This window comes from Ranitomeya imitator, chromosome 8, assembly GCF_032444005.1.
Source record: "Ranitomeya imitator isolate aRanImi1 chromosome 8, aRanImi1.pri, whole genome shotgun sequence".
NCBI lineage: Eukaryota > Metazoa > Chordata > Amphibia > Anura > Dendrobatidae > Ranitomeya > Ranitomeya imitator.
This window is the reverse complement of record NC_091289.1, coordinates 163,712,704-163,739,405: the sequence shown is the minus strand read 5'-3', so window position 1 is coordinate 163,739,405 and position 26,702 is coordinate 163,712,704. Positions and strand designations below refer to the sequence as shown.

The 26,702-nt window shown below is 41.0% G+C and overlaps 1 protein-coding gene across 1 annotated transcript in view; it reads right to left on the bottom strand.

Annotated features, from left to right (window-relative positions):
* The window catches only part of CACNA1E (calcium voltage-gated channel subunit alpha1 E), a 782,868-nt gene that overhangs the window by 45,954 nt on the left and 710,212 nt on the right, over positions 1 to 26,702 (bottom strand). Inside the window, exons 30-38 of the mRNA XM_069737731.1 lie at positions 25,176 to 25,313; positions 24,881 to 25,082; positions 18,261 to 18,425; positions 18,028 to 18,138; positions 17,809 to 17,892; positions 12,207 to 12,332; positions 10,941 to 11,006; positions 10,744 to 10,835; positions 700 to 865 (exon numbers count right to left, since the gene is read on the bottom strand). Coding sequence (XP_069593832.1) covers positions 700 to 865; positions 10,744 to 10,835; positions 10,941 to 11,006; positions 12,207 to 12,332; positions 17,809 to 17,892; positions 18,028 to 18,138; positions 18,261 to 18,425; positions 24,881 to 25,082; positions 25,176 to 25,313 — 1,150 coding nt within the window. The remainder of the gene's footprint in view (positions 1 to 699; positions 866 to 10,743; positions 10,836 to 10,940; positions 11,007 to 12,206; positions 12,333 to 17,808; positions 17,893 to 18,027; positions 18,139 to 18,260; positions 18,426 to 24,880; positions 25,083 to 25,175; positions 25,314 to 26,702) is intronic.

Genomic DNA, 26,702 nt, shown 5'->3' with positions numbered 1-26,702 from the left:
CCGTGGATTTTATGCGGTTTTTGTGCGAATTCCACCTGTGGTTTTGTACCTGCGGATTCCTATAATGGAGCAAGTGTAAACCGCTGCAGAATCCGCACAAAGAATTGACATGCTGCGGAATAAACAACGCAGCGTTTCCACGCGTTTTTTTCCGCAGCAAGTGCACTGCGGATTTTGTTTTCCATAGGTTTACATGGTACTGTAAACTCATGGAAAACAGCTGCGAATCCGCAGCGTCAAAACCGCTGCGGATCCGCAGCAAAATCCACAACGTGTGCACATAGCCTAACAGCTGCCTCTGTATTTGACTTGTTTGCTGAAACACAACAACCCGTTGTGGAGAACAGATTATCCAAGGGGTGTAAGGAAGCTACTTATTTGGGTAGTCGGTACTGCTCAGATAAGGGATAGAGCATGCGTACTTTTGCCTCTCTCCATTGAAGCCTATGTCGTTTTATTGGCGCTGTTGTCTTCATAAGTACCATAGACTTTAGTTAAGAAGGTAACATGCCCATATGGCCAGTGGCCATCTTTCCCATATGTGCTTCTCAAAGAGCGTCAGATGTGATCTGTGTCGTAGAGGTGGGCTAGGGGCCTCCATAATATGATTCTGTGATCTAATGCTACAGAAAAAAGAGCCAAATGCTATAAAAAGGATTGTAAAAAAAAATAATGAAAGCAATATCAGAGGAAACTTACCAGAAATGAGCAAAAGAAGATGAAGGAAACAAAATAGACATAGGCCAAGTCAGTGCCGCAACGTTCATTCTCATTGTGTCCAGTGGCCACGCTGGTATCTTTTTCACAGCGCTTATCACCAAGGCATGATAACATGATCTCCTGCCAGGCTTCTCCTGTAGCACTCCTACCATCAAAATATCAGTTAAAGAGGTTAATTACAGAATTATGAAACCAGGGCTGTGAATTGGTATGCGTTTATTATTACTCATTTACCGTACTCCACTTTTCCATCTCCCTACTGAAAAATGAATAAAAGAGCACATGGATAACTTTCATTGTTTCTCTTGATGGGGATGTAGTCAAGGTGATTATGATCACTTTTTTTTGTCAAATCCATATATAAAAAGTTGCTTAATTTTGCATATGCATTGCATTCTGCTGACTGTTATTTACAACCCATTTTGTTTGTTTATTATCATCTATCTGCATTTATCTCCAGGCTCAGTTCAGTGGTTAACCATTTATCTGCTGTAAGGATAACAAACTCTTCTCTCCTGTTGACATCACAATGTTGCTGCAATAGTCTGCAGTCTTTTCTACAAGCAAGTATCAAGTTTGCTTGTTTATCGCTACTATTTTCAGTTAACCTTTCACTTGCTAATTGCATACATCTTTGCCCTTGACCATCATTCTAATGATTTGGTCATTAACCATTTGATTGCTGCAAGTCCTGATTTCACAGTTCTTGTGTATTTCCACATTCCTTGCTCTGTGTCTTCTGGGGTAACCTGACCTGTTTGTCTGCCTGCTACCATGCATATCCAGCTGTCCTGGGCCACAGAGATTTACTTGCCTGTTTGGTAAGTCCTGTCTGCTGTGCCATGGCCTTCGGTTCCTGTTGCTCACCCTGACCTACAACTTCGAGAACCCACATCACCAATTGAGCCAATTATATGTCACACATCGGGTATCAGTGCATGAACCAATATATTTACTATTTCAGGGCCCTAAAAAAAAACACTGAACTAATCTGTGCCCCTTAGTAATCCACAAACTAGATGTTTTTAATGGATGTAAAATAACACATAACTTTTATTATAAAAACTAAGATATATTGTAATTAAACAAGAAGGGCAAACCCTACTGAGATAAAAACCCATACATGCAGCTCGGCATTTATATTAACCTGAAAAAACCCATCTATATCCAGATGTAGCTCTGTATTCTGCTAGTAAGCTGCGCATTATTACAATTAATGTGAGCCTTCCTACTACAGCAATCAAAATCTCTTAATTTCCAATTCAAAGGTTATGTGGAAAGTTTCGCAAAACGGTTGTTGGGGTGCGTGGCTGGGAAATGAACAATCACTTCCTTATGCAGGGTTTTTATTAAGGTGTTTCATTTACTATTTTGTATGATTTTCCCTTATGAGTATTGCACTTGCACTTTCACTTACATCTTACAGTGACTTGAAAATGTATTTATACCGTGTAAACTTTTACATATTTTGTCACGTTACACCCACAAACTTAAATGTATTTTATGTGCTATACCAACACAAAGCAGCAAGTATTTGTAAAGTGTTAGGCTAGTTTCACATTTGCGGTTAAGTCCGCAGCGTATCGTCCGCAACCGCAAACACATGCACAAACGCATGCAAACATCTGGTAACGCAGCGTTTATTATCAGCTTACACATGATGGTAAAAAAACGCAGCGTTTGCATGCGTTTTACATGTGTTTGCGCTTTTTATGCGCATGCGTTTGGTATTTCCAGGAGGGTGTGTCTTTAATGGGCATGTCATAATCAGTTCCTGGACATGCGCAGTCCGAAGAGCGCAAGCACATCAAACGCATGCGTACGCAAAGACATGTGTACGCATGCGTTCCCATAGACAGTAATGCTTTTTTGCCGCATTCCTTGCGCGAACAACCGCATACGTTTCTAGGCAGCAAATTGACGCCCCTAAAATTACTACATGCTGCGTTTACCGCGCCAAACTGCAGACGACGAAATGACGCATGCGTCGTCAAACGCAGCAAAACGCAACCGATCGCAGACACATGCATCCCTAATGTTAAATATAGGAAAACACAATGCACGCGGATTATTGCGGAAGAAACGCTGCGGACACAACTGCAAATGTGAAACCGGCCTTAAGGATATGATATATGATTTTCTAAATATTTTAAAAATATAAATTCGAAAATTGTGACGTGCATTTGTATGCAGCCCCCCTTAGTCAATTCTATGTAGGACCACCTTTTCATGCAATAACTGCTTCTAGTCTTTTGGAGTATGTCTCTACCAGCTTTGCACATTTGGAGGTGACATTTTTCCCATTCTTCTTTATACATTAGCTCTGGCTCAGTAAGATTGGATGGAGATGTCTGTGAACAGCAATTTTCAAGTCTTGTCACAAACTTTCAATGGTTTTAAGTCTGTACTGTGACTAGACCATTCACACACATGGATATCCTTTGCTCTAAACCATCCATTGTACCTCTGGCAGTATATTTAGAGTCATTGTGAACCTATGCTTCAGTCTAGAGTCCTTGTCAGGTTTACCTTCCTGGATTTTGTCACGCCCCCAGAAAGAGCTAAGCGAAACGCGCGTTGAGGTGACAGGGCGTGGTGTCTATATTACTATCTCTGCAGCCGGTACAAGGTTCACTTTAGAGGTAATGCCATTTTTATATATAAACTGCACCACATAACATGCATACCTACTGAGAAATTGAGTATCCAGCATTGGTTAACAGGCACAATTTCAGTTGTTGCACTGTGTTGCTGTGGTTCATTTATATTAATTTATAGGCATTCACTGCATTGCTTTAAGTGAGGCACCTTTTGTCTTAGTGTTTCCATTCTTTATGTATTGAATATATGTAATAAATTTGTGTATACTATTTTGGGAATCTTGTATTTTTTTTCTAGGATCTAGTCACCTTTCCCCGATTATGGTGACATATCTAGTGTTGGAATTTTTATCCTGAATAACTCTTCTGTAGTACAAAGAAACATTTATCGAATGTACAGGGTGGGCCATTTATATGGATACACGGATACACCTGGGTGGGCCATTTATAAAGTTGCATTAAAAAATGGCTGACTTCAAAATGGCCGCCATGGTCAGCACCCATCTTGAAAAGTTTCCCCCTTCCCATATACTAATGTGTCACAAACAGGAAGTTGATATCACCAACCATTCCCATTTTATTTAGGTGTATCCATATATGTGGCCCAACCAAGTGTATCCCCATATATGGCCCAGCCTGTATAGTCAATCTTTGACAGAAGCATTTAAAGTACATGATTTGCTGAGTTATCTGTTCCATTGGCACACCTTCGACACAATTGGAGGGTGCTGCTGGATTGCCATCATAGCAGAGGGCCTGATGATGGCCCCATGGTTGCCATCTTTATTCTCTTTTGAAGCCTAGAAACAGGCTGAGTTTCATAGGAAACCATAATTTTCACTATATAGTGCAATAATAATGCAATTGCAGTATATAGAACACATACTCAAATGACTATAGATTGAAATCCCCTAAGGAGACCAAAAATAAAGTAAAAGAAAATGTACTTAAAATTCACAAGAAAAAAAAATTAATCAAATTCTTTTTCCCAGTTTAAAAATAAATATATAAATAAAAAAAATAAATAAAAAAAATAAACAAAACTGGTATTTCAGTATCTGTAAAAGTTGATGCCACAAAACAAAACAAAAAATCACAATAGCAGAATTGTTGTGTTTTAGTTGCCACATCTCCCCTCAAAAATGTAATAAAAGGTGATCAGCAAGTAGCATATACACCAAAATGGTATAGAAAAGGGTATTAAAATATGCTCCATGGACAAATAACTTTACAGGAGGCGAGAAACCCAATTTCACATTTTATTTTTAATTTAAAAGTTTATCACCATTGTAGTGGTACTGACTTGTCAGGTGATTTATACAACATAATGTATATAAAAAATAAAAAAAAAACTTTAGGAGAATTGCATTTTTTCATGACACTTGGATTTTTTCCCGTTCTCTAGTACAATGTATAGGAAAATGAAATTATGTCATTCAAAACTACAACCTCTTATTCTGCTATATTGATGGAAAAATATAATAGTTATGGCTCTTGGAAGATGTGGAAGAAAAAAACAAAAGGTCAAAAATGAAAATTTGCCTATCATAATGGGGACAAAGAGGGTAAATAGTGGCACACTCGGATTTTTCCACCTACCAGTACTTTCAAGAGGCTTAGAGAATAGTTTTAAAATGTGAAGCCGTAGGAATGGTACCAACGCTCTCTCTGTCTGCAACAAACTTTCCTATATCCATGATCTTTTCCTTACTCACAAACTTTCCTTCCTCGCCATCACCGAAACCTGGCTCACACCCTCTGACACAGCCTCTACTGCTGCACTCTCGTATCGTGGATTCCACCTTTCACACACACCCTGCCCCCGCAGCAAGCATGGTGGAGGAGTTGGTTTTCTCTTGTCAGATAACTGCTCCTTCACCCCAATCCCACTACCACCCTCTGTTACCCTCCTTTCCTTTGAGGTGCACTCTGTGCGCATCTACTCCCCCTCCAACTGGTTGTCATTTACCGCCCCTCAGGGCAAGCCACCACCTTCTTTGACCACTTCACCACCTGGTTCCTTCATTTCCTTTCCATGGGCATCCCCACTATCCCCACTATCATCATGGGTGGCTTAAACATCCCCATTGACACTTCCCTCTCAGCTGCCACTAAACTTCTATCTCTCACTTCCGCCTTTGGCCTCACTCAATGGTCTTCTGCAGCCACTCACAAAGATGGCCACATATTGGACCTCATATTCACCCACCTCTGCTCCCTATCCAACCTCTCTAACTCACCTCTCCCTCTTTCTGACCACAACCTACTCACATTCTCTTCCCTCTCCACTCCTTGTCCATAATCCCGACTCCACAAACTCGCACATCCTTGCAGAAATCTTAAACACCTAGATCTACAGTCACTTTCTGAATCCCTCCTCCCTTTCACAGATCTAAGTTCCCTGCACAATGTGGATGCTGCTGCTTTATATAACACTACAACACTTTCAATTCTCTCCTCCATCCCCAGCACCCCCTCCCTCTCCACTCATCTCGGCCAAAGACTTTGCCTCAGTTTTCAAGCAGAAGATCGATAACATCAGAGACAGTTTTGGTCAACAACCCCCAGAGCCCTTCCTCCTAAGTGCTCAGCCCTCCTCCTCCAAAACCAACTTCTCCACCATTACAGAAGATTGACTATCCACTCTACTCTCAAGATCACATCTCACCACCAGTGCACTTGACCCGATCCCATCCCACTTCATTCCAAACCTCACCACAGTCTTCATCCCAACCCTAACCCATTTCTTCAACCTATCACTAACAACTGGTGTTTCCCCTCAAGCTTTAAACATGCCTCAATCACACCTATCCTCAAAAAGCCCTCTCTTGACTCATCCTCTGCATCTAGCTTTTGCCCCATATCACTTTTCCCGTGTGCCTCAAAACTACTGGAACAACACGTCCACCTTGAACTGTCCTCCCACCTCTGTTCTTGTTCCCTCTTTGACCGCTTTCAATCTGGCTTCCGGCCACATCATTCCACTGAAACTGCCCTAACTAAAGTCACCAAAGACCTATTAACTGCCAAAGCCAAGCGACACTACTCTGTCCTTCTCCTCCTGGACCTGTCCTCTGCCTTTGACACAGTGGACCATTCCCTAATATTACAGACCGTCTCATCTCTTGGCATCACTGACTTGGTTCCATCTTGGATTTTGTTGTACCTAAAAGACCGGACATTCAGCATCTCCCACTCGCACACCACCTCCTCACCTCGCCCCTCTCTGTCATATTCCTGCAAGGTTCAGTCCTGGGGCCTCTGCTCTTCTCCATCTATACCTTTGGCCTGGGACAGCTCATAGAATCTCATGGCTTTCAGTATCATCTCTATGCCGACGACACACAGATCTACATCTCTGAACCAGATATCACCACCCTACTAACCAAAATCCCACAATGTCTTTCCACTATTTCATCCTTCTTCTTCACTAGATTTCTGAAACTTACTATAGAGAAAACAGAATTCATCATCTTTTCCCCATCTCACTCGGCCCCCCCAACAGACCTATGCATTAAAGTAAATGGCTGCCCACTCTCCCCAGTCCCACAAGCTCGCTGCATCGGGGTACTCCTCGACACTGATCTCTCCTTCAAACCACATATCCAAGACCTTTCCACTCTCTGCCGACTTCAACTCAAAAATATTTCCCGGATCCGTACATTCCTAAACCAAGAGTCTTCAAAAACCCTAGTCCACGCCTTCATCATTTCCCGCTTTGACTACTGCAACCTCCTGCTCTGTGGCCTCCCCTCTAACACTCTCTCACCCCTCCAATCTATTCTAAACTCTGCTGCCTGACTAATCCACCTGTCCCCCACTATTCCCCAGCCTCTCCCCTCTGTCAATCTCTGCACTGGCTCCCTATTACTCAACAACTCCAATTCAAACCCTAACCATGGCATACAAAGCCATCCACAATCTGTCTCCTCCAAACCTCCGATCCTCACAAGATCTCCTTTTCTACTCCCCTCTTATCTCCTCTTCCCACAATCGTATACAAGATTTCTCCCATGCATCCTCCATACTCTGGAACTCTCTACACCAACCAACACATCAGACTCTCATCTACCATGGAAACCTTTAAAAAGAACCTGAAGACCGACCTAAACTAGAAGAAGAGGGGACGGGAAGAAAAACATTAGACTCGAACAAAGACGACCCAGGAAAACATACTCAGAAGGGAGGTAAGAACATTTCTAAAACAATCCACAGTGAGGAGATTGGAACAAAACAAAATCCTCTAAACTGCATGCTCGCAAACGCCAGAAGCCTGACAAACAAGATGGAAGAACTAGAAGCAGAAATATCTACAGGTAACTTTGACATAGTGGGAATAACCGAGACATGGTTAGATGAAAGCTATGACTGGGCAGTTAACTTACAGGGTTACAGTCTGTTTAGAAAGGATCGTAAAAATCGGAGAGGAGGAGGGGTTTGTCTCTATGTAAAGTCTTGTCTAAAGTCCACTTTAAGGGAGGATATTAGCGAAGGGAATGAGGATGTCGAGTCCATATGGGTCGAAATTCATGGAGGGAAAAATGGTAACAAAATTCTCATTGGGGTCTGTTACAAACCCCCAAATATAACAGAAACCATGGAAAGTCTACTTCTAAAGCAGATAGATGAAGCTGCAACCCATAATGAGGTCCTGGTTATGGGGGACTTTAACTACCCGGATATTAACTGGGAAACAGAAACCTGTGAAACCCATAAAGGCAACAGGTTTCTGCTAATAACCAAGAAAAATTATCTTTCACAATTGGTGCAGAATCCAACCAGAGGAGCAGCACTTTTAGACCTAATACTATCTAATAGACCTGACAGAATAACAAATCTGCAGGTGGTTGGGCATTTAGGAAATAGCGACCACAATATTGTGCAGTTTCACCTGTCTTTCACTAGGGGGACTTGTCAGGGAGTCACAAAAACATTGAACTTTAGGAAGGCAAAGTTTGAACAGCTTAGAGATGCCCTTAATCTGGTAGACTGGGACAATATCCTCAGAAATGAGAATACAGATAATAAATGGGAAATGTTTAAGAACATCCTAAATAGGCAGTGTAAGCGGTTTATACCTTGTGGGAATAAAAGGACTAGAAATAGGAAAAACCCAATGTGGCTAAACAAAGAAGTAAGACAGGCAATTAACAGTAAAAAGAAAGCATTTGCACTACTAAAGCAGGATGGCACCATTGAAGCTCTAAAAAACTATAGGGAGAAAAATACTTTATCTAAAAAACTAATTAAAGCTGCCAAAAAGGAAACAGAGAAGCACATTGCTAAGGAGAGTAAAACTAATCCCAAACTGTTCTTCAACTATATCAATAGTAAAAGAATAAAAACTGAAAATGTAGGCCCCTTAAAAAATAGTGAGGAAAGAATGGTTGTAGATGACGAGGAAAAAGCTAACATATTAAACACCTTCTTCTCCACGGTATTCACGGTGGAAAATGAAATGCTAGGTGAAATCCCAAGAAACAATGAAAACCCTATATTAAGGGTCACCAATCTAACCCAAGAAGAGGTGCGAAACCGGCTAAATAAGATTAAAATAGATAAATCTCCGGGTCCGGATGGCATACACCCACGAGTACTAAGAGAACTAAGTAATGTAATAGATAAACCATTATTTCTTATTTTTAGTGACTCTATAGCGACAGGGTCTGTTCCGCAGGACTGGCGCATAGCAAATGTGGTGCCAATATTCAAAAAGGGCTCTAAAAGTGAACCTGGAAATTATAGGCCAGTAAGTCTAACCTCTATTGTTGGTAAAATATTTGAAGGGTTTCTGAGGGATGTTATTCTGGATTATCTCAATGAGAATAACTGTTTAACTCCATATCAGCATGGGTTTATGAGAAATTGCTCCTGTCAAACCAATCTAATCAGTTTTTATGAAGAGGTAAGCTATAGACTGGACCACGGTGAGTCATTGGACGTGGTATATCTCGATTTTTCCAAAGCGTTTGATACCGTGCCGCACAAGAGGTTGGTACACAAAATGAGAATGCTTGGTCTGGGGGAAAATGTGTGTAAATGGGTTAGTAACTGGCTTAGTGATAGAAAGCAGAGGGTGGTTATAAATGGTATAGTCTCTAACTGGGTCGCTGTGACCAGTGGGGTACCGCAGGGGTCAGTATTGGGACCTGTTCTCTTCAACATATTCATTAATGATCTGGTAGAAGGTTTACACAGTAAAATATCGATATTTGCAGATGATACAAAACTATGTAAAGCAGTTAATACAAGAGAAGATAGTATTCTGCTACAGATGGATCTGGATAAGTTGGAAACTTGGGCTGAAAGGTGGCAGATGAGGTTTAACAATGATAAATGTAAGGTTATACACATGGGAAGAGGGAATCAATATCACCATTACACACTGAACGGGAAACCACTGGGTAAATCTGACAGGGAGAAGGACTTGGGGATCCTAGTTAATGATAAACTTACCTGGAGCAGCCAGTGCCAGGCAGCAGCTGCCAAGGCAAACAGGATCATGGGGTGCATTAAAAGAGGTCTGGATACACATGATGAGAGCATTATACTGCCTCTGTACAAATCCCTAGTTAGACCGCACATGGAGTACTGTGTCCAGTTTTGGGCACCGGTGCTCAGGAAGGATATAATGGAACTAGAGAGAGTACAAAGGAGGGCAACAAAATTAATAAAGGGGATGGGAGAACTACAATACCCAGATAGATTAGCGAAATTAGGATTATTTAGTCTAGAAAAAAGACGACTGAGGGGCGATCTAATAACCATGTATAAGTATATAAGGGGACAATACAAATATCTCGCTGAGGATCTGTTTATACCAAGGAAGGTGACGGGCACAAGGGGGCATTCTTTGCGTCTGGAGGAGAGAAGGTTTTTCCACCAACATAGAAGAGGATTCTTTACTGTTAGGGCAGTGAGAATCTGGAATTGCTTGCCTGAGGAGGTGGTGATGGCGAACTCAGTCGAGGGGTTCAAGAGAGGCCTGGATGTCTTCCTGGAGCAGAACAATATTGTATCATACAATTATTAGGTTCTGTAGAAGGACGTAGATCTGGGTATTTATTATGATGGAATATAGGCTGAACTGGATGGACAAATGTCTTTTTTCGGCCTTACTAACTATGTTACTATGTTACTATGTTACCTCTTCCGACAAGCCTACAACCTACAGTAACCACCAATAGACCAAACCACTGCAAGACCAGCTCTACCCTCACCTACTGTATCCTCACCCATCCCTTGTAGATTGTGAACCCTCACGGGCAGGGTCCTCTCTCCTCATTTACCAGTCATGACTTGTATTGATTAAGATTATTGTACTTGTTCTTTATTATGTATACCCCTCCTCACATGTAAAGCACCATGGAATAAATGGCGCTATAATAAATAATAATAACTACTATCTTATGATCATACCAACCTGAAAAGGAGCATAAGGGAACTGAAGAAGCTCCGGAAGTTGTTGTGTCTGTTGATATGGCTGTTCTCTTCTTGATGGATGTTTCCAAACACCTAAATACATAAATCGATACTTCTTTATAGGCTTGGTTCAAGGTGTTGGCTACTATTACATAGAATTTAAGGGAAAAACAACAAGTGACTGGGTAATAGACTCACCTGCATCCCAATAATAGCATAAATGAAGAACAGCATGGCAATCAAGAGACAGACATAAGGAAGGGCCTAAAAAGTAAGTGATAAAGTTATACAATGAATACACGAAAGACCATAAAAAGGTGTAACTGGGGCCATAATGCGAAGTAGGTAAAAAGTACCTAAAAATTGTCCCATATCTATAGTGGGTGTAGGGTCTGCAGTTGCACCTGGGCCCTGGAGCCTAAGAGGGCCAAAATGTCCCTTTCTCCAATAAAATAAAAACAAAATATTAAAGGGGTTGTTTGGTCCAAAATGATAAGTCTGCAATACCTCTGTGTGACTACAGACTTATGAATCCCCCCAGTGCGAAGATTTGCTGGTTTCTGAGTCGAGACCAGTGGGTACATATGCGTTATATATACTACCAGCCACAGCACGACTAGTGGATGTGACCTTACTCCATACATTAGTACTGAGCGAGGCCACGCCAACTAGTCGGCCACGCCAACTGGACGGCTGCGTCTCTAGACGGGATGCATTCTCCCTCAATACAAGTGTATGAAGTGATGCCTCGCCCACTAGTCGGGCTGTGACCATGAGTATACGTATCCATGCATACGTATCTGCTGGTCCAGGCTCAGAAGCTGACGAAACTAAGCAGTGCACAGTGCATGCGCTGGGGGGTATTCGTATTTCTGTAGTCACAAAGAGTGACTGCAGACATCAGAATGACGAGAGGAGGAAAAGGAACTGGTAGATTTAAGAGATCCAGAAAGCAAAGCCTTGGTGACTAAGCCCCTATAGTCCATCAATGGGATACTACTGTAGATATTGTGGATGTTATACGAATTCATGGGGTCCAGTTAATTTTTAAACCCAATTATACTTTGGGATATTATAGTACAAAAATGAAGCCACACATAGGCACATGTAGCCATAAATTAACACAACAAAGTCCAGAATACATGTAGGACTGGCACTTCAAATCAACAATACAAGCCAATTTCTAATTACTGTAGCCAGTAGAAACTAGAAGAGATCCAGGAATATTAAAATATATTTTTATACTTACTGCCTATTGTTTTGATGTATCTGGTACATGACCATGTATTTACTGTTTTTTGTTACCTTCAGTGGCGTCTCTCTTTGTGCCACATTTTTCTGCTTGTTTTAATTTGTTTTTTGATGATATTTCAAATGAATTATTAATAAATATTTAACTTTTAATATTACTGGATCTCTTCTAGTTTCTACTGACTACAGACATGTAGTAATAAGAATAGTTACCTTGAAAGACTGCACAAAAGTCCATAATAAGATCCGGATTGTATAACCCTGACGGAGAAGCTTAATGAGTCGAGCAGCTCGGAAAAGCTTCAGGAAACTCATATTGAAGCTGCTCGTGTTCACCAACTAGAAGGGTAAAAAAACAAAGCCATTCGTATTATTCATCTTATACATGGGAAAAATGTACTTACTGTACTTAGTCTTCATATTAACAATCTACAGTATAGTATTTTCTACATCATTTTAAGCTAGGTTGGATTCACTGATTACATATTAAATGTAAAAATTAAGATTTGTAGGTAAAAAAAAATAAGAGGAATATGTCAGCAGGTTTTGCTATGGAATCTGAGAGGAGCATAATGTAGGGCAGAGACTTGATTCCTGCGATGTGTCACTTACTGGACTGCTTAGTGCAGTTTTGATTTTATGCTGTAGATGTAGCAGTGCTATGAATGCTGAGCTGTGTATACCTTGCCCACACCACTGATTGGCAGCCTCCAGTGGGGATGGGGTTACACAGATTAGCTGGACTGCACAGGGTGAAATCTGCTGTGATCTCTACAGCATAGATTGACACACTATAGAGTTAAAATCTGATTTGCTGGTTAATTTACACTGCAATTTTTTTTCCACAGCATGTGCATGAAACTTCATACATCTCCGTCTACCCCTCTACATGTGCTCTTCATAAGGCTTCACTGCCCTACCTCTCCTCCCTAATCTCTGTCTACTACACTACCCATGCTCTCCACAATTCTGCATTGTCATACATCTCCTTCCTCATCTCTGTCTACCACCATAACAATGGTCTCCACAGTAATGCACTGCCAAACCTCTCCACCCTTATATCTGTCTACCACCCTGTCTATGGTCTCCACAGAGCTGCACTGACCTACCCCTCCACCTTATCTCTGTCTACCTCCCTACCCGTGCTTTCCACAGAGCTGCACCAACCTACCTCTCCTCCCTCATCTCTGTCTACCTCCCTACCTGTACTCTCCACAGTAATGCACTGTTGTACCTCTCCTCCCTCATCTCTGTCTACCACCATAACAATGGTCTCCACAGTACTGCACTGCCAAACCTCTCCACCCTTATATCTGTCTACCACCCTGTCTATGGTCTCCACAGAGCTGCACTGACCTATCTCTCCTCCCTCATTTCTGTCTACCTCCCTACCCATGCTCTCCACAATTCTGCATTGTCATACATCTCCTTCCTCATCTCTGTCTACCACCATAACAATGGTCTCCACAGTACTGCACTGCCAAACCTCTCCACCCTTATATCTGTCTACCACCCTGTCTATGGTCTCCACAGAGCTGCACTGACCTACCCCTCCACCTTATCTCTGTCTACCTCCCTACCCGTGCTTTCCACAGAGCTGCACCAACCTACCTCTCCTCCCTCATCTCTGTCTACCTCCCTACCTGTGCTCTCCACAGTAATGCACTGTTGTACCTCTCCTCCCTCATCTCTGTCTACCACCATAACAATGGTCTCCACAGTACTGCACTGCCAAACCTCTCCACCCTTATATCTGTCTACCACCCTGTCTATGGTCTCCACAGAGCTGCACTGACCTATCTCTCCTCCCTCATTTCTGTCTACCTCCCTACCTGTGCTCTCCACAGTAATGCACTGTCGTACCTCTCCTCCCTCATCTCTGTCTACCACCATAACAATGGTCTCCACAGTACTGCACTGCTAAACCTCTCCACCCTTATATCTGTCTACCTTCCTACCCATGCTCTTCACACAGCTGCACTGACCTACCTCTCCTCCCACATCTCTACCTCTCTACCTGTGCTCTCCACAGTAATGCACTGTCGTACCTCTCCTCCCTCATCTGTCTACCACCCTAACAATGGTCTCCACAGTACTGCACTGCTAAACCTCTCCACCCTTGTCTACCTTCCTACCCATGCTCTTCACACAGCTGCACTGACCTACCTCTCCTCCCACATCTCTACCTCTCTACCTGTGCTCTCCACAAAGCTGCACTGACCTACCTCTCCTCCCTCATCTGTGTCTACCACTCTACCAGTGCTCTCAAAAGAATTGCACTGTCGTACCTCTCCTCCCTTATCTCTGTCTACCACCCTACCCGTGCTCTCCCCAGAGCTGCACTGACCTACCTCTCCTCCCTCATCTTTGTTTACCACTTTAATCAAGCTTTACATTCTGCAAAGGATATAAAGGTTCTCATATACATTAGCTAAAAGTTGGCTGTAGCAAACGATTGTGGCAGGATCAGCAAACCACCTAATGTGCTTTGATTCATAATACAGTCTTAAGCACAAAGTGTAATATACAGGTGAGCACAAACTTGAATATTTACCTATAATGAGAGTTTAAGGATCTATATCCAGGGGTAATAATTTGATTTTTAGTTACAGGGTGTAAGGACTGCTGAGCACACACTTGAAGGTGAAACAGAGCTTATTAATTCAAAACACTATTTATTAATCAGCTCCTGGGGACGGCTAATTAGAATTTAACAATAAAGGTCCAATGGCTAAGGGGCTCAGATTTGTCTCTTACACATCAGTGCTCTTTTCTAAAACTAAGAACCAAATTAATTAAGTGGAGTTAATTGTAGAATGAAAAATCATTTAACTTTATCAGTGAAAGAACTGCGGTGTCTGCACTCCCTCTCCCAAAGATCACGTGACATTGTTGACCACTGGGACCTCACTGATAGAATGGGCAGTTTTATGCTAATCAGAGTGGCCCCATTCATTCACTATGAGACTACACTGTGTGCAGAATTATTAGGCAAGTTGTATTTTAGAGGATTATTTTTATTATTGATCAACAACTATGTTCTCAATCAACCCAAAAGACTCATAAATATCAAAGGTTAATATTTTTGGAAGTTGGAGTGTTTTTTTTTTAGATTTGGCTATCCAGAAGGATATCTGTTTGTGCAGGTAACTATTACTGTGCAGAATTATTAGGCAACTTAATAAAAACCAAATATATCCCCATCTCACTTGTTTATTTTCACCAGGTAAACAAATATAACTGCACAAAATTTAGAAATAAACATTTCTTACATGCAAAAACAAAACCCAAAAAAACTAGTGACCAATATAGCCACCTTTCTTTATGATGACACTCAGCAGCCTTCCATCCATAGATTCTGTCAGTTGCTTTATCTGTTACGATGAACATTGCGTGCAGCAGCCACCACAGCCTCCCAGACACTGTTCTGAGAGGTGGACTGTCTTCCCTCCCTGTAGATCTCACATTTTATGAGGAACCACAGGCTCTCTATGGAGTTCAGATCAGGTGAACAAGGGGGCCATGTCATTATTTTTTCTTCTTTGAGACCTTTACTGGCCAGCCACACTGTGGAGTAGTTGGAGGCATGTGATGGAGCATTGTCCTGCATGAAAATCATGTTTTTCTTGAATGATACCGACTTCTTCCTGTACCACTACTTGAAGAACAACAATCCCAAATACATACTGTGAGGCAACGGGTTCTGGCGAAAATACCGCCAATAAACTCCGGACTCACCAAATCTGCTCAAAGCATATCATAATGACAGGAGGAACAACTGAGCATCGATGAACAATTTCAATAAACTTTATTCAAAGGTTAAAAAATACCGTATAATTTCAAATAAGTATATCATAAAGTAACATAGACAAAGATGAAAATCAAGGAAATGCTGAAGACATAGCCCCCATACCCCTACTCCCCCACCCTGAAATAACTACCCGACATAGATGTACATGTCAGGCCCCTGCTTACCCCCTCCCCCCCCTATTTTTTTCCTCTTTCCCACCTGGGAAATGTAGAGGAGGGAAGAAAAAATAAGGTGCTGGATATACCTAATAATGTCGATATATACACTTATGTGACTCCCCAGATCCCCTTGAGAAAGCGGCGGTTTTGAGGCCGCGAAACGCGCGTCGGGGACCACTTCCCGACTATCTCTCCACCCTGCCCTGCTGCCCTGTTATTTGGTAAGCCTCTGCTCCCATGCTGGCGTTTGTGTTATGTGTTACTTGCTATTTACTGTGTCGGCAGGGTCAGCACCACTGAGTGCATGGGGGCTTACCCCTTAGACTAGGTATACTGGTAGGTCCTTCTGTCTGCTTATTGACCGGATTGGCACTGTTTTGGCCCTCATGTCAGCCCCATGAACTTTGTTGTGATATGGTGTCCCTATTAACTATGCCACATGACACATAGGGATAGGGGTCGGTCTGGGGAGTCACATAAGTGTATATATCAACATTATTAGGTATATCCAGCACCTTATTTTTTCTTCCCTCCTCTACATTTCCCAGGTGGGAAAGAGGAAAAAAATAGGGGGGGGAGGGGGTAAGCAGGGTAGTTATTTCAGGGTGGGGGAGTAGGGGTATGGGGGCTATGTCTTCAGCATTTCCTTGATTTTCATCTTTGTCTATGTTACTTTATGATATACTTATTTGAAATTATACGGTATTTTTTAACCTTTGAATAAAGTTTATTGAAATTGTTCATCGATGCTCAGTTGTTCCTCCTGTCATTATGATACACTACTTGAAGAAGTTGTCTTCCAGAAACTGGCAGAAGGTCTGGGAGTTGAGCATTACTCCATCCTCAACCCGAAAAGGTCCCACAAGTTCTTCTTTGATGATACCAGCTCATACCAGCACCCCACCTCCACCTTGCTGGCGTCTGAGTCGGAGAGGAGCTCTCTTCCCTTTACTGATCCAGCCTCTGGCCCATCCATCCGGCCCACCAAGAGTCACTCTCATTTCATCAATCCATAAAACCTTTGAAAAGTCAGTCTTAAGATATTTCTTGGCCCAGTCTTGGTGTTTTATCTTATGCTTCTGGTTCAAAGGTGGTCGTTTTTCAGCCTTCCTTACCTTGGCCATGTCCCTGAGTATCGCACACCTTGTGCTTTTTGTTACTCCAGTAACGTTGCATCTCTGAAATATGGCAAAAATGGTGGCAAATTGCATCTTGGCAGCTTCACGCTTGATTTTCCTCAATTCATGGGCAGTTATTTTGCGCCTTTTTTTGAACAACACGCCTCTTGAGACCCTGTTGGCTATTTGCCATGAAACGCTTGATTGTTCGGTGATCACGCTTCAAAAGTTTGACAATTTCAAGACTGCTGCATTCCCCTGCAAGACAATTCACAATTTTGGACTTTCAGAGCCCGTCAAATCTCTCTTCTGACCCATGTTGCCAAAGGAAAGGAAGCTGCCTAATAATTAAGCACACCTTATATAGGGTTTTGATGTCATTAGAAAACACCCCTACTCATTACAGAGATGCTCATCACCTGATTTACTTAATTGGTAGTTGGCTCTCAAGCCTGAACAGCTTCGAGTAGGACAACATGTATAAAAAGTATCGTGATCAAAATACAACTTGCCTAATAATTCTGCACACAGTGTATAAGCGCAACACTCATCAGTCTCATACAGAATGAATTTAGCAATCCCAGAGGTCGGAATGCCACTGAACTATAAATTATCACTTATCCTGTGGCTAGGCGATAACGCCCATTTACCAGACACCCCCTTATAACTTTAAAAGATGTGAAACATCAGATGATAGATAATAATAGCAGACCCCAGTCATTTCTCACCTTACTGTCTGTAAGAATAATCTCCGTGATGCTGCCGATTACGGTAATAAAGTCAAAAATATTCCAGGTGTCTCTGAAATAGTTCTGTGACAAAACAAAAAACATCTTGCTTTACACAAAATAACTTATTGTATGTAGAATATAAGTCTCAGCTGTAACAATAAGCCTCGTATCCAGGGACACATATTAAGGAACAATAGACAAGTAATTGTTATGTACCAGGAATCCAAATGCAATGATTTTCAGGATGCACTCGAGAGAAAATAGCATAGTGAAGGCAATGTTCAAATACTTCAAAGCGAGTTCATAAGTGTATGGAGCTGAGTAATACTGAAAGAAAAAAAGAAAAATATATCCTGTAAGGCATGTTTCATGGTAAACGTTACAATAATACATGGTCCTAGTCATTTAATGTGATCAGTTCCCGAAAGTAACTTAATTCCCATTCTTACCTTCATCATAAGCACCACAGTGTTTAGGGCAATCATGGCCATAATGGTGTACTCGAATGACGGGGAGACTACAAAGTGCCACACGCGGTACTGGAAGGTATGACGATTCTGCGGCATGTAGCGGGTGAGAGGCTTGGCACTTATAGCAAAGTCTATGCAGGCTCTCTACGAAACAAGGACATACATTTCTCAACATACAGAAAAAATAAAGAATTATTTACTCATTTGACCATATATAAAGCTCCGACATTGGTCAATATCAAAAAGCAAAGTAATTTGGAAAGGGTAATTCTAATATAATTCTTCCACTAAAATAGCAAAACATCTATGATAATAATTAAGGGAACTTTGGGAAAACCTGAAAAGCTACAAATAGACATTAGCGAATCTACCCAAATTCGAATTTGGTAGATTTGCTCAAATTTGGCTGGAAAATTTTATACATTAATTTATTTAATTAAAATCAAATTTAATAAGTGAGAATCAAATGTACTTTTTATTCTCTCCAGATCCTACAACATAACAAATGTTTTTTTTTAAATTATACTCATTTCTCATCGACCCCTTTGTCCCTCCTAGCAGCTCCCCACCCATCCTTCAGTCCTCTCCTGATTTCTTCAATATTCACAGGTGTTGAATGTAGTCTTCGATATCTCTGGTGTTGAATGTAGTCTTTGATATGTCTAGGGTGGAATGTAGTCTTCGATGTGTCTGGTGTTGAATGTAGCCTTTGATATCTCTGGTGTTGAATGTAGCCTTTGATATCTCTGGTGTTGAATGTAGTCTTTGATACCTCTGGTGTTGACTGCAGTCTTTGATAAGACTTGTGTTGAATGTTGTCTTCGATATGTCTGGTGTTGAATGTAGTCTTCAATATGTCTGGTGTTGAATGTAGTCTTCGATATGTCTGGTGTTGAATGTAGTCTTCGATATGTCTGGTGTTGAATGTTGTCTTTGATACCTCTGGTGTTGAATGTAGTCTTCGATATGTCTGGTGTTGAATGTAGTCTTTGATATCTCTGGTGTTGAATGTAGTCTTCGAGATCTCTGGAGTTGAATGTAATCTTCAATATCTCTGGTGTTAAATGTGGTCTTCGATATGTCTGGTGTTCAATGTAGTCTTTGATACCTCTGGTGTTAAATGTAGTCTTCGATATGTCTGGTGCTGAATGTAGTCTTCGATACCACTGGTGTTGAATGTAGTCTTCGATACCACTGGTGTTGAATGTAGTCTTCAATATCTCTGGTGTTGAATGTAGTCTTTAAAATGTCTGGTGTTGAATATAGTCTTCAATATCTCTGGTGTTGAATGTAGTCTTCGATATCTCTGGTGTTGAATGTAGTATTTGATACCTCTGGTGTTGAATAAGCCTTGTGACATCATGAGGTCACTGGCCGATGCACATCATGATCTTGCCAGGCCTTCACAGGGTCAGAGGTGCTGAAGACCGCTGTGAAGGTGGAAGAGGCATGGAGCCACTTAGAAGAGTACAAGAGGGCTGATTAGAGCTAGGTTGGGGTTACTAATATTTGTTTTAATTCTTTTTACTTCTATCTAGCCCTTTAAAATCCAGCAAAATGATTATCGGCCAGCTACGATTTTGCTTGATTCACCTGATGCGAATTGTAAAAAAGTTTTTCAAAATTCAAAGTGAATTTGATTTGCTTGAAATTGATATGCTCATCGCTAGCAGAGTGTCTTGCAGCACCCCCTCAATGTCTGTGAATTTCAGAGATTAAACGGGTTGTCCACTACTGAAAAAACTGTAGCATAATCAATTCAGGTCCCTAATTAAAATAAAAATAGTGGATAATCACCTTTTGCAGCGACGCCGTTCCAGCTATGCAAGTGCCGCTATTTCCAGAAAGTGGTGTGACTTGTGTCCTGTAGAGGCTGCAGTAAATGAGCGGACGCTCATCAGCTGCAGACTTTATTATTTTTTCAGATTGGATGTCCTTCCTGATGGAATACTGATAAGCTGCACCCAAAGAGCGTAAGTAATGTCACTCTTAAGAGAGAGCGGAGTTTGGTTATGTTAACGAGTTGCATTTTTACTGGGTTTTTTTATGTAAATTAAAAGATGCTTTTTATAGTACCAGCAAAAGCTATGAGATCTCAAAAATCTCATGTACACACATTGTTTTTTTTTCCTGACTGATTTGGAAAACTGCTAGGTTTTTAAAAACTGCAGCATTTCACTTTTTTCAGTGTTTTTGCAGCGTTTTTTCACCCACAGAACACAGTGAGTAAAATAAAAAAAACCAGAAAAAAAGCAGATATCTGGGGTTTTTTTTTTGCATTTTTGGTGTAGAAATCTCAGGAACAACAGGCAATAAACTGTATCAGCATGAAAAAAGCAACAAAAAAAAGCAAAAAACATAGCAACACCTGCTTTTTTAAAGCAGCTTCTTTACCGCCAAAAGAGCAGGTTGAATTGATTAAGTACTATTGGACAAAACCTTTAAGGGACTGATGCAGGACACCTCTTATTGCCCTGCACTATGTACACACATGGTCAAAAATTGTTGGTACCCCTCGTTTAATGACAGAAAAACCCAGATTTTACCTAGGAATTGAAAATTTTGGTAATGACTGATCAATTCTGGCAGAAAAAGAAGCAGATTTCTCTGATAAGATACATTAGAAAGTTGATTATTTTCATGTGTACTATTGATTTATGAAATAGAAATTAAAATGACGGCTACTCTTTAATCAATGTATTGTAAATTGTTATTGAATAGCTGTTAATAGAACAAATGGGACAAACCTGAATATCATTATCTGATACACACGTGTTCAAAATTGTTGGTACCCCTCGTTTAATGACAGAAAAACGCGCAATGGTCACAGAAATAACTTGAATCTGACAAAAGTAATAATAAATAAAAAATCAATGAAAATGAACAAATGAAAATCAGACATTGCTTTTCAACCATGTTTCCACAGAATTAAAAAAAAAACTCATGAAATAGGCATGGACAGAAATGATGGTACCCCTCAAAATAATGTGACAAAAGGGACATGTTAAATCGCGGTGTGTCCACTAACTAGCATCACAGGTGTCTACAATCTTGGAATCAGTGAGTGGGACTGTATATAGGGCTACAGATACTCACTGTGCTGTTTGGTGACATAGTGGGTATCACACTCAACATGGACTAGAGAAAGTAAAGGAAAGAGCTTTCTCAGGAGGTTAGAAAGAAAATTATAGACAAACCTGTTAAAGGTAAAAGTTATAAGACCATCTCTAAGCAGCTTGATGTTCCTACAGTTGCACATATTATTCAGAAATTTAAGGTCCATGGGACTGTTGCCAACTTCCCTGGATGTGGCCGCAGGAGGAAAATTGATGACTAGTGTTGAGCGATACCGTCCGATACTTGAAAGTATCGGTATCGGATAGTATCGGCCGATACCCGAAAAATATCGGATATCGCCGATACCGATATCCGATACCAATACAAGTCAATGGGACATCAAGTATCGGAATGTATCCTCATGGATCCCAGGGTCTCAAGGAGAGGAAACTCTCCTTCAGGCCCTGGGATCCATATTAAAGTGTAAAATAAAGAATTAAAATAAAAAATATTGTTATATTCACCTCTCCGGCGGCCCCTGGACATCAGCGGGAGGATCCGGCGTCCGGCACGGCTTCTTTCTTCAAAATGCGCGCCTTTAGGACCTGTGGAATGACGTCCCGGCTTCTGATTGGTCGCGTGCCGCCCATGTGACCGCCACGCGACCAATCAGAAGCCGCGACGTCATTCCTCAGGTCCTAAAAGGCGCTCATTCTAGGACTTTAGCTGAGGAATGACGTCGCGGCTTCTGATTGGTCGCGTGGCGGTCACATGGGCGGCACGCGACCAATCAGAAGCCGGGACGTCATACCACAGGTCCTAAAGGCGCGCATTTGGAAGAAAGAAGCCGTGCCGGACGCCGGTTCCTCGCGCAGATGTCCAGGGGCCGCCGGAGAGGTGAATATAACAATATTTTTTATTTTAATTCTTTATTTTACACTTCCGATACCGATACCCGATATCACAAAAATATCGGATCTCGGTATCGGAATTCCGATAGCGCAAGTATCGGCCGATACCCGATACTTGCGGTATCGGAATGCTCAACACTATTGATGACAAATCAAAGAGACGGATAATACGAATGGTAACAAAAGAGCCCAGAAAAACTTCTAAACAGGTTAAAGGTGAATTCCAAGCTCAAGGATCATCAGTGTCAGATCGCACCATCCGTTGTTGTATGAGCCAAAGTGGATTTCATGGGAGACGACCAAGGAGGACATCATTGTTGAAAACAAATCATAAAAAAGCCAACTGGAATTTGGCAAACTACATGTTGACAAGCCACAAAGCTTCTGGGAGAATGTCTTATGGACAGATGAGAAAAAAAATGGAGAATTTTTGCAAGTCACATCAGCTCTATGTTCACAGACGAAAAAATAAAGCATATCAAGAAAAGAACACTGTCCCTACTGTGAAGCATGGAGGAGGCTTATGTTATGTTCTGGGGCTGCTTTGCTGCATCTGGCACAGGGTGTCTAGAATCTTTGCAGAGTACAATGAAATCTCAAGAGTATCATGGGATTGTAGAGAGAAATGTGCTGCCCAGTGTCAGAAAGCTTGGTCTCAGTCGCAGGTCATGGGTCTTGCAACAGGATAATGACCCAAAACACACAGCTAAAAACACCCAAGAATGGCTAAGAGGAAAACATTGGACTATTCTGAAGTGGCCTTCTATGAGCCCTGACCTAAATCCTATTGAGCATCTTTGGAAAGAGCTGAAATGCCGTCTGGAAAAGGCAGCCTTCAAACACAAGGCAACTGGAGCAGTTTGCTCTTGAGGAGTGGGCCAAAATACCTGTCGAGAGGTGCAGAAGTCTCATTGACAGTTACGTTTGATTGCAGTGATTGCTTCAAAAGGTTGTGCAACAAAATATTAAGTTAAGGGAACCATCATTTCTGTCCAGGCCTATTTCATGAGGTTTTTTTTTCTAAAAATTCTGTGGAAATATGGTTAAAAAGCAATGTCTGACTTTCATTTCTTCATTTTCATAGATTTTTTATTTATTATTATTTTTGTCAGGTTCAAGTTATTTCTTCTTCTTTCTGTACCAGAATTGATCAGTCATTATCAAATTTTTCAATTCCTAGGTAAAATCTGTATTCAGTGAAGACACACTGTCCCATTACTGAGATAGGAGACAGCAGTTGGTGCTGATAAGAATCTATGTAGAGGGGAGAAAGGAAAAGGGAGGAGCTACAAACATAGACCCTTATCAGCACGGACCATCATCTCCTATATCAGAATGGATGGGGAAAAAATCTGTCTTTGCTAAACACAGATTTTTACCTGGGATTTGAGAATTTTGAAAGTTCATGATCAATCCAGAAGGAGAAAGAAGCAGATTTCTCTGATAAGATATATTACACAGTTTCTTATTTTCATATCTAGTATTGATTTATTAAATTAAAATTAAAAAGACGGTTACTCTTTAACAATAGGCTACAACCGAATCTGATTTTTAATACTAACATAGAAAAGAAAATACAATTTTTAAAGCTTTATACTAATTTAAGGAGGGAAAAGGAAGGAGAAATAAGAAACATCTTGAAATTGTCTAGAAGACCAAATGAAAAGACAATGGTTATATTCAGATAAACATCTTCCCAACATGCTGTGCACTATAAGGGGTGACTGCATCTGGTTAGGCTTTTGCTTACAGCATATCTGGGAAAGTTAAAGCTTTATATATTAAGACAATCTGAAAACCAAAACGATGGCAAAGAGTCTTAAATAACTGAAAAACCATAAACAAAAAAGATCTAAAAAATATTATTTTTTAGGTCTTTTTTTATATTAAAACAATCAGACCATAAACATGTACCATAAAACCGCGAGCTAGAAGTACAATATATCATCTTTTTTAAAAAAAAAAATAGCACTTATTTACTGCCAATCTCAAACAAGGTGACCAGATTGTTGATAGTCACAATATGCAATAGATACAATATAATACATTTTTATAGACAGTGATACATCCAATTGCTTAATTTGGAAGCTCATGACATTTCTAAAAATAGTTGATGAATAGGAAGCACTTTTTTTGTGAAGACAAAGAAGCTTTCCTAACTCTGAAAGATGAAAATATCCCCTTACGTCTGAGCCCTTTTTGAATTATGACATTACATTAATTAAAAGAAAGGATTAGTATATGTAGTCGCCGACTCTTCTATATTTTGGAAATTTAATCATTTAAAATAAAATGTAAAAGAACGGGATTCAATGCAATGTGAGCACCTATTGTCCTGGAGGAGACTGCCAGGTGGCATAGCGGATACTTATAGGCCAGGTAATGTCCTCTGGGAAAAAGTATGAAAACTAGATTTCCTCCATGTGAAGGAAAGTTATCATTCAGGGTTAGCTGTCCTAACCCATTCCCTCTATAAATCATAATCTAAAAAGTAACGTTGCTAAAAATGCATTAACACTAGGACTTCTGGACTCGTGACCCCAACTAGAACTACTGCAAGTAAGTAGTCAAAATGATTATACCAGTAGTCCTAGTGTTAAGGTCCCCTAAAATCCTCAATACAAGCCTCACCTCATTCTTTTCGAGCCGACATTCCTCCATCATCTTGTCTCCTTGTTCCTGAAAGGTGATGATAATAAGAGCCACAAATATATTGACGAAAAAGAAGGGGAAGACTACAAAGTAGACAACATAGAAAATGGACATCTCCATTCGGTTGCTCCGACTTGGGCCCCGATCTTCTTCAGTCACATCCACAGAATGCTGCAGAACTCTGGTGACAAGAAGAACAAAGCATGTTTCTTAGAAGCGTGGTTCTTCATAAGTCGGAAATATTCATATTGATCTTGGATAAAAAAATACTCACTGAGGCCAACCCTCTCCAGTAGACACAGTGAAGAGTGTAAGCAGCGCCCATATGATGTTGTCATAGTGGAATTCGTGTCTCTTCCACTCTCTGTCCCTTACTGCCATCTTGTTTTTTTCATGATCTATGTAACTTCCTCTAGAGCATAAATGAAACAAACAATTGGCATGTACTTCCTGTACAGAGTTTTGGACAGAGACGATTGGTCAGAGAGACTGCTGAGAGGCCTATGGTGGCATTAAAGTAGCTGCTTGAATTTCTGGCGAGTACTGATTGTGAATGTGACAACAACCTTCTGTATTCTTCATATATCTGTCCTGTGGGGTGCGATGGCAAGATGGAAGCCTTTTCTTACAAAGAAAAACATCCAATCCAGGTTATTTTTTAAATACCTATATCAAGTCTGCCAAAACCATGTGGGGAAAATGTTTTATGGTCTGAGAAGACCAAGGTTGACCCGTTTGATCATTATGCCAAAGGCTATGTTTGGTGCAAAGCTAAAACCGTGCATCACCAACAGAATACCATACATTGAGTCAAGCATGGTGGAGATATCATTATGCTTTGGGGTGTAGTTTAAGCAGCTGGGACTTTAGTCAAGGTGGAGAGAGTTCTTAATAGTTTCAATAATATCAGTTAATTTTGCCACAAAAACTTCAGACCTCTGCTAAAAAAACAGAAGGCATTTCACATTTCAGAATGCCAACAAACCTAAGCAACCTCCATGCCAAGAAAAGATTGACTTTGCCAGTGAAAGATCAGAGCTTTTGAATTTTTGGAATGGCCTAACCATAGTCCAGACCTGACTCCAATTGCAAATCTCTGGGTGACCGGAAAAGGTCACTGTATACAGGAGATACCCAAACAATGACAGATTTGGAGCACTACTGCAAGGAAGAGTTGGCAAAGATCGCCAATTCTAGATGTACCATGCTGAAAGACTCCTACCATACAAGACTGAATGCTGTCACAAACTCAAAGGGTACTTCAAAAAAGTATTAGTTTAAGGATGTGCACAGTTATGCAACCGCATTACTGCACCGCCGGACAAGTCCTTGAGGGAAGATATGTGTCATCACGGCTGTTAGATGCAGTGATGTGAGCTCAAAAGTATGTTCCAGTATCTATAGTGCTGAGAGAGTTATTTGGCCATTCCAGGGTCGGGTTTTACGAGCGGTCATAAAAGATCGGTGGGAATTACCTCTCGCATATCCCAACCTCAGGGGTGTGGTTTTGCAGATAAAATGGAGGCCGAGTCTCTCATTCAGTGTCTGTGGCTGGAGGTGAGGAGACCTCCAGTGTGTGTTGTTAAAGGCACTGATCTGAGCTGGCGGACCTGCAACTACCATATGGACTATTTGTTTTCAGTTTGTTTCACTTTGTGCCGGAAAAGGCTCTGCTTTCTTTTGCAACCCGGAGCGGTTCATGAAGTTAAATAAACTCGCCTGGACTTGGCACGAAAACCGCCTCCTGTGCCTACGTCAAGAGCATCTGAGTGAGTACAAACCTCTACAATATATATATATA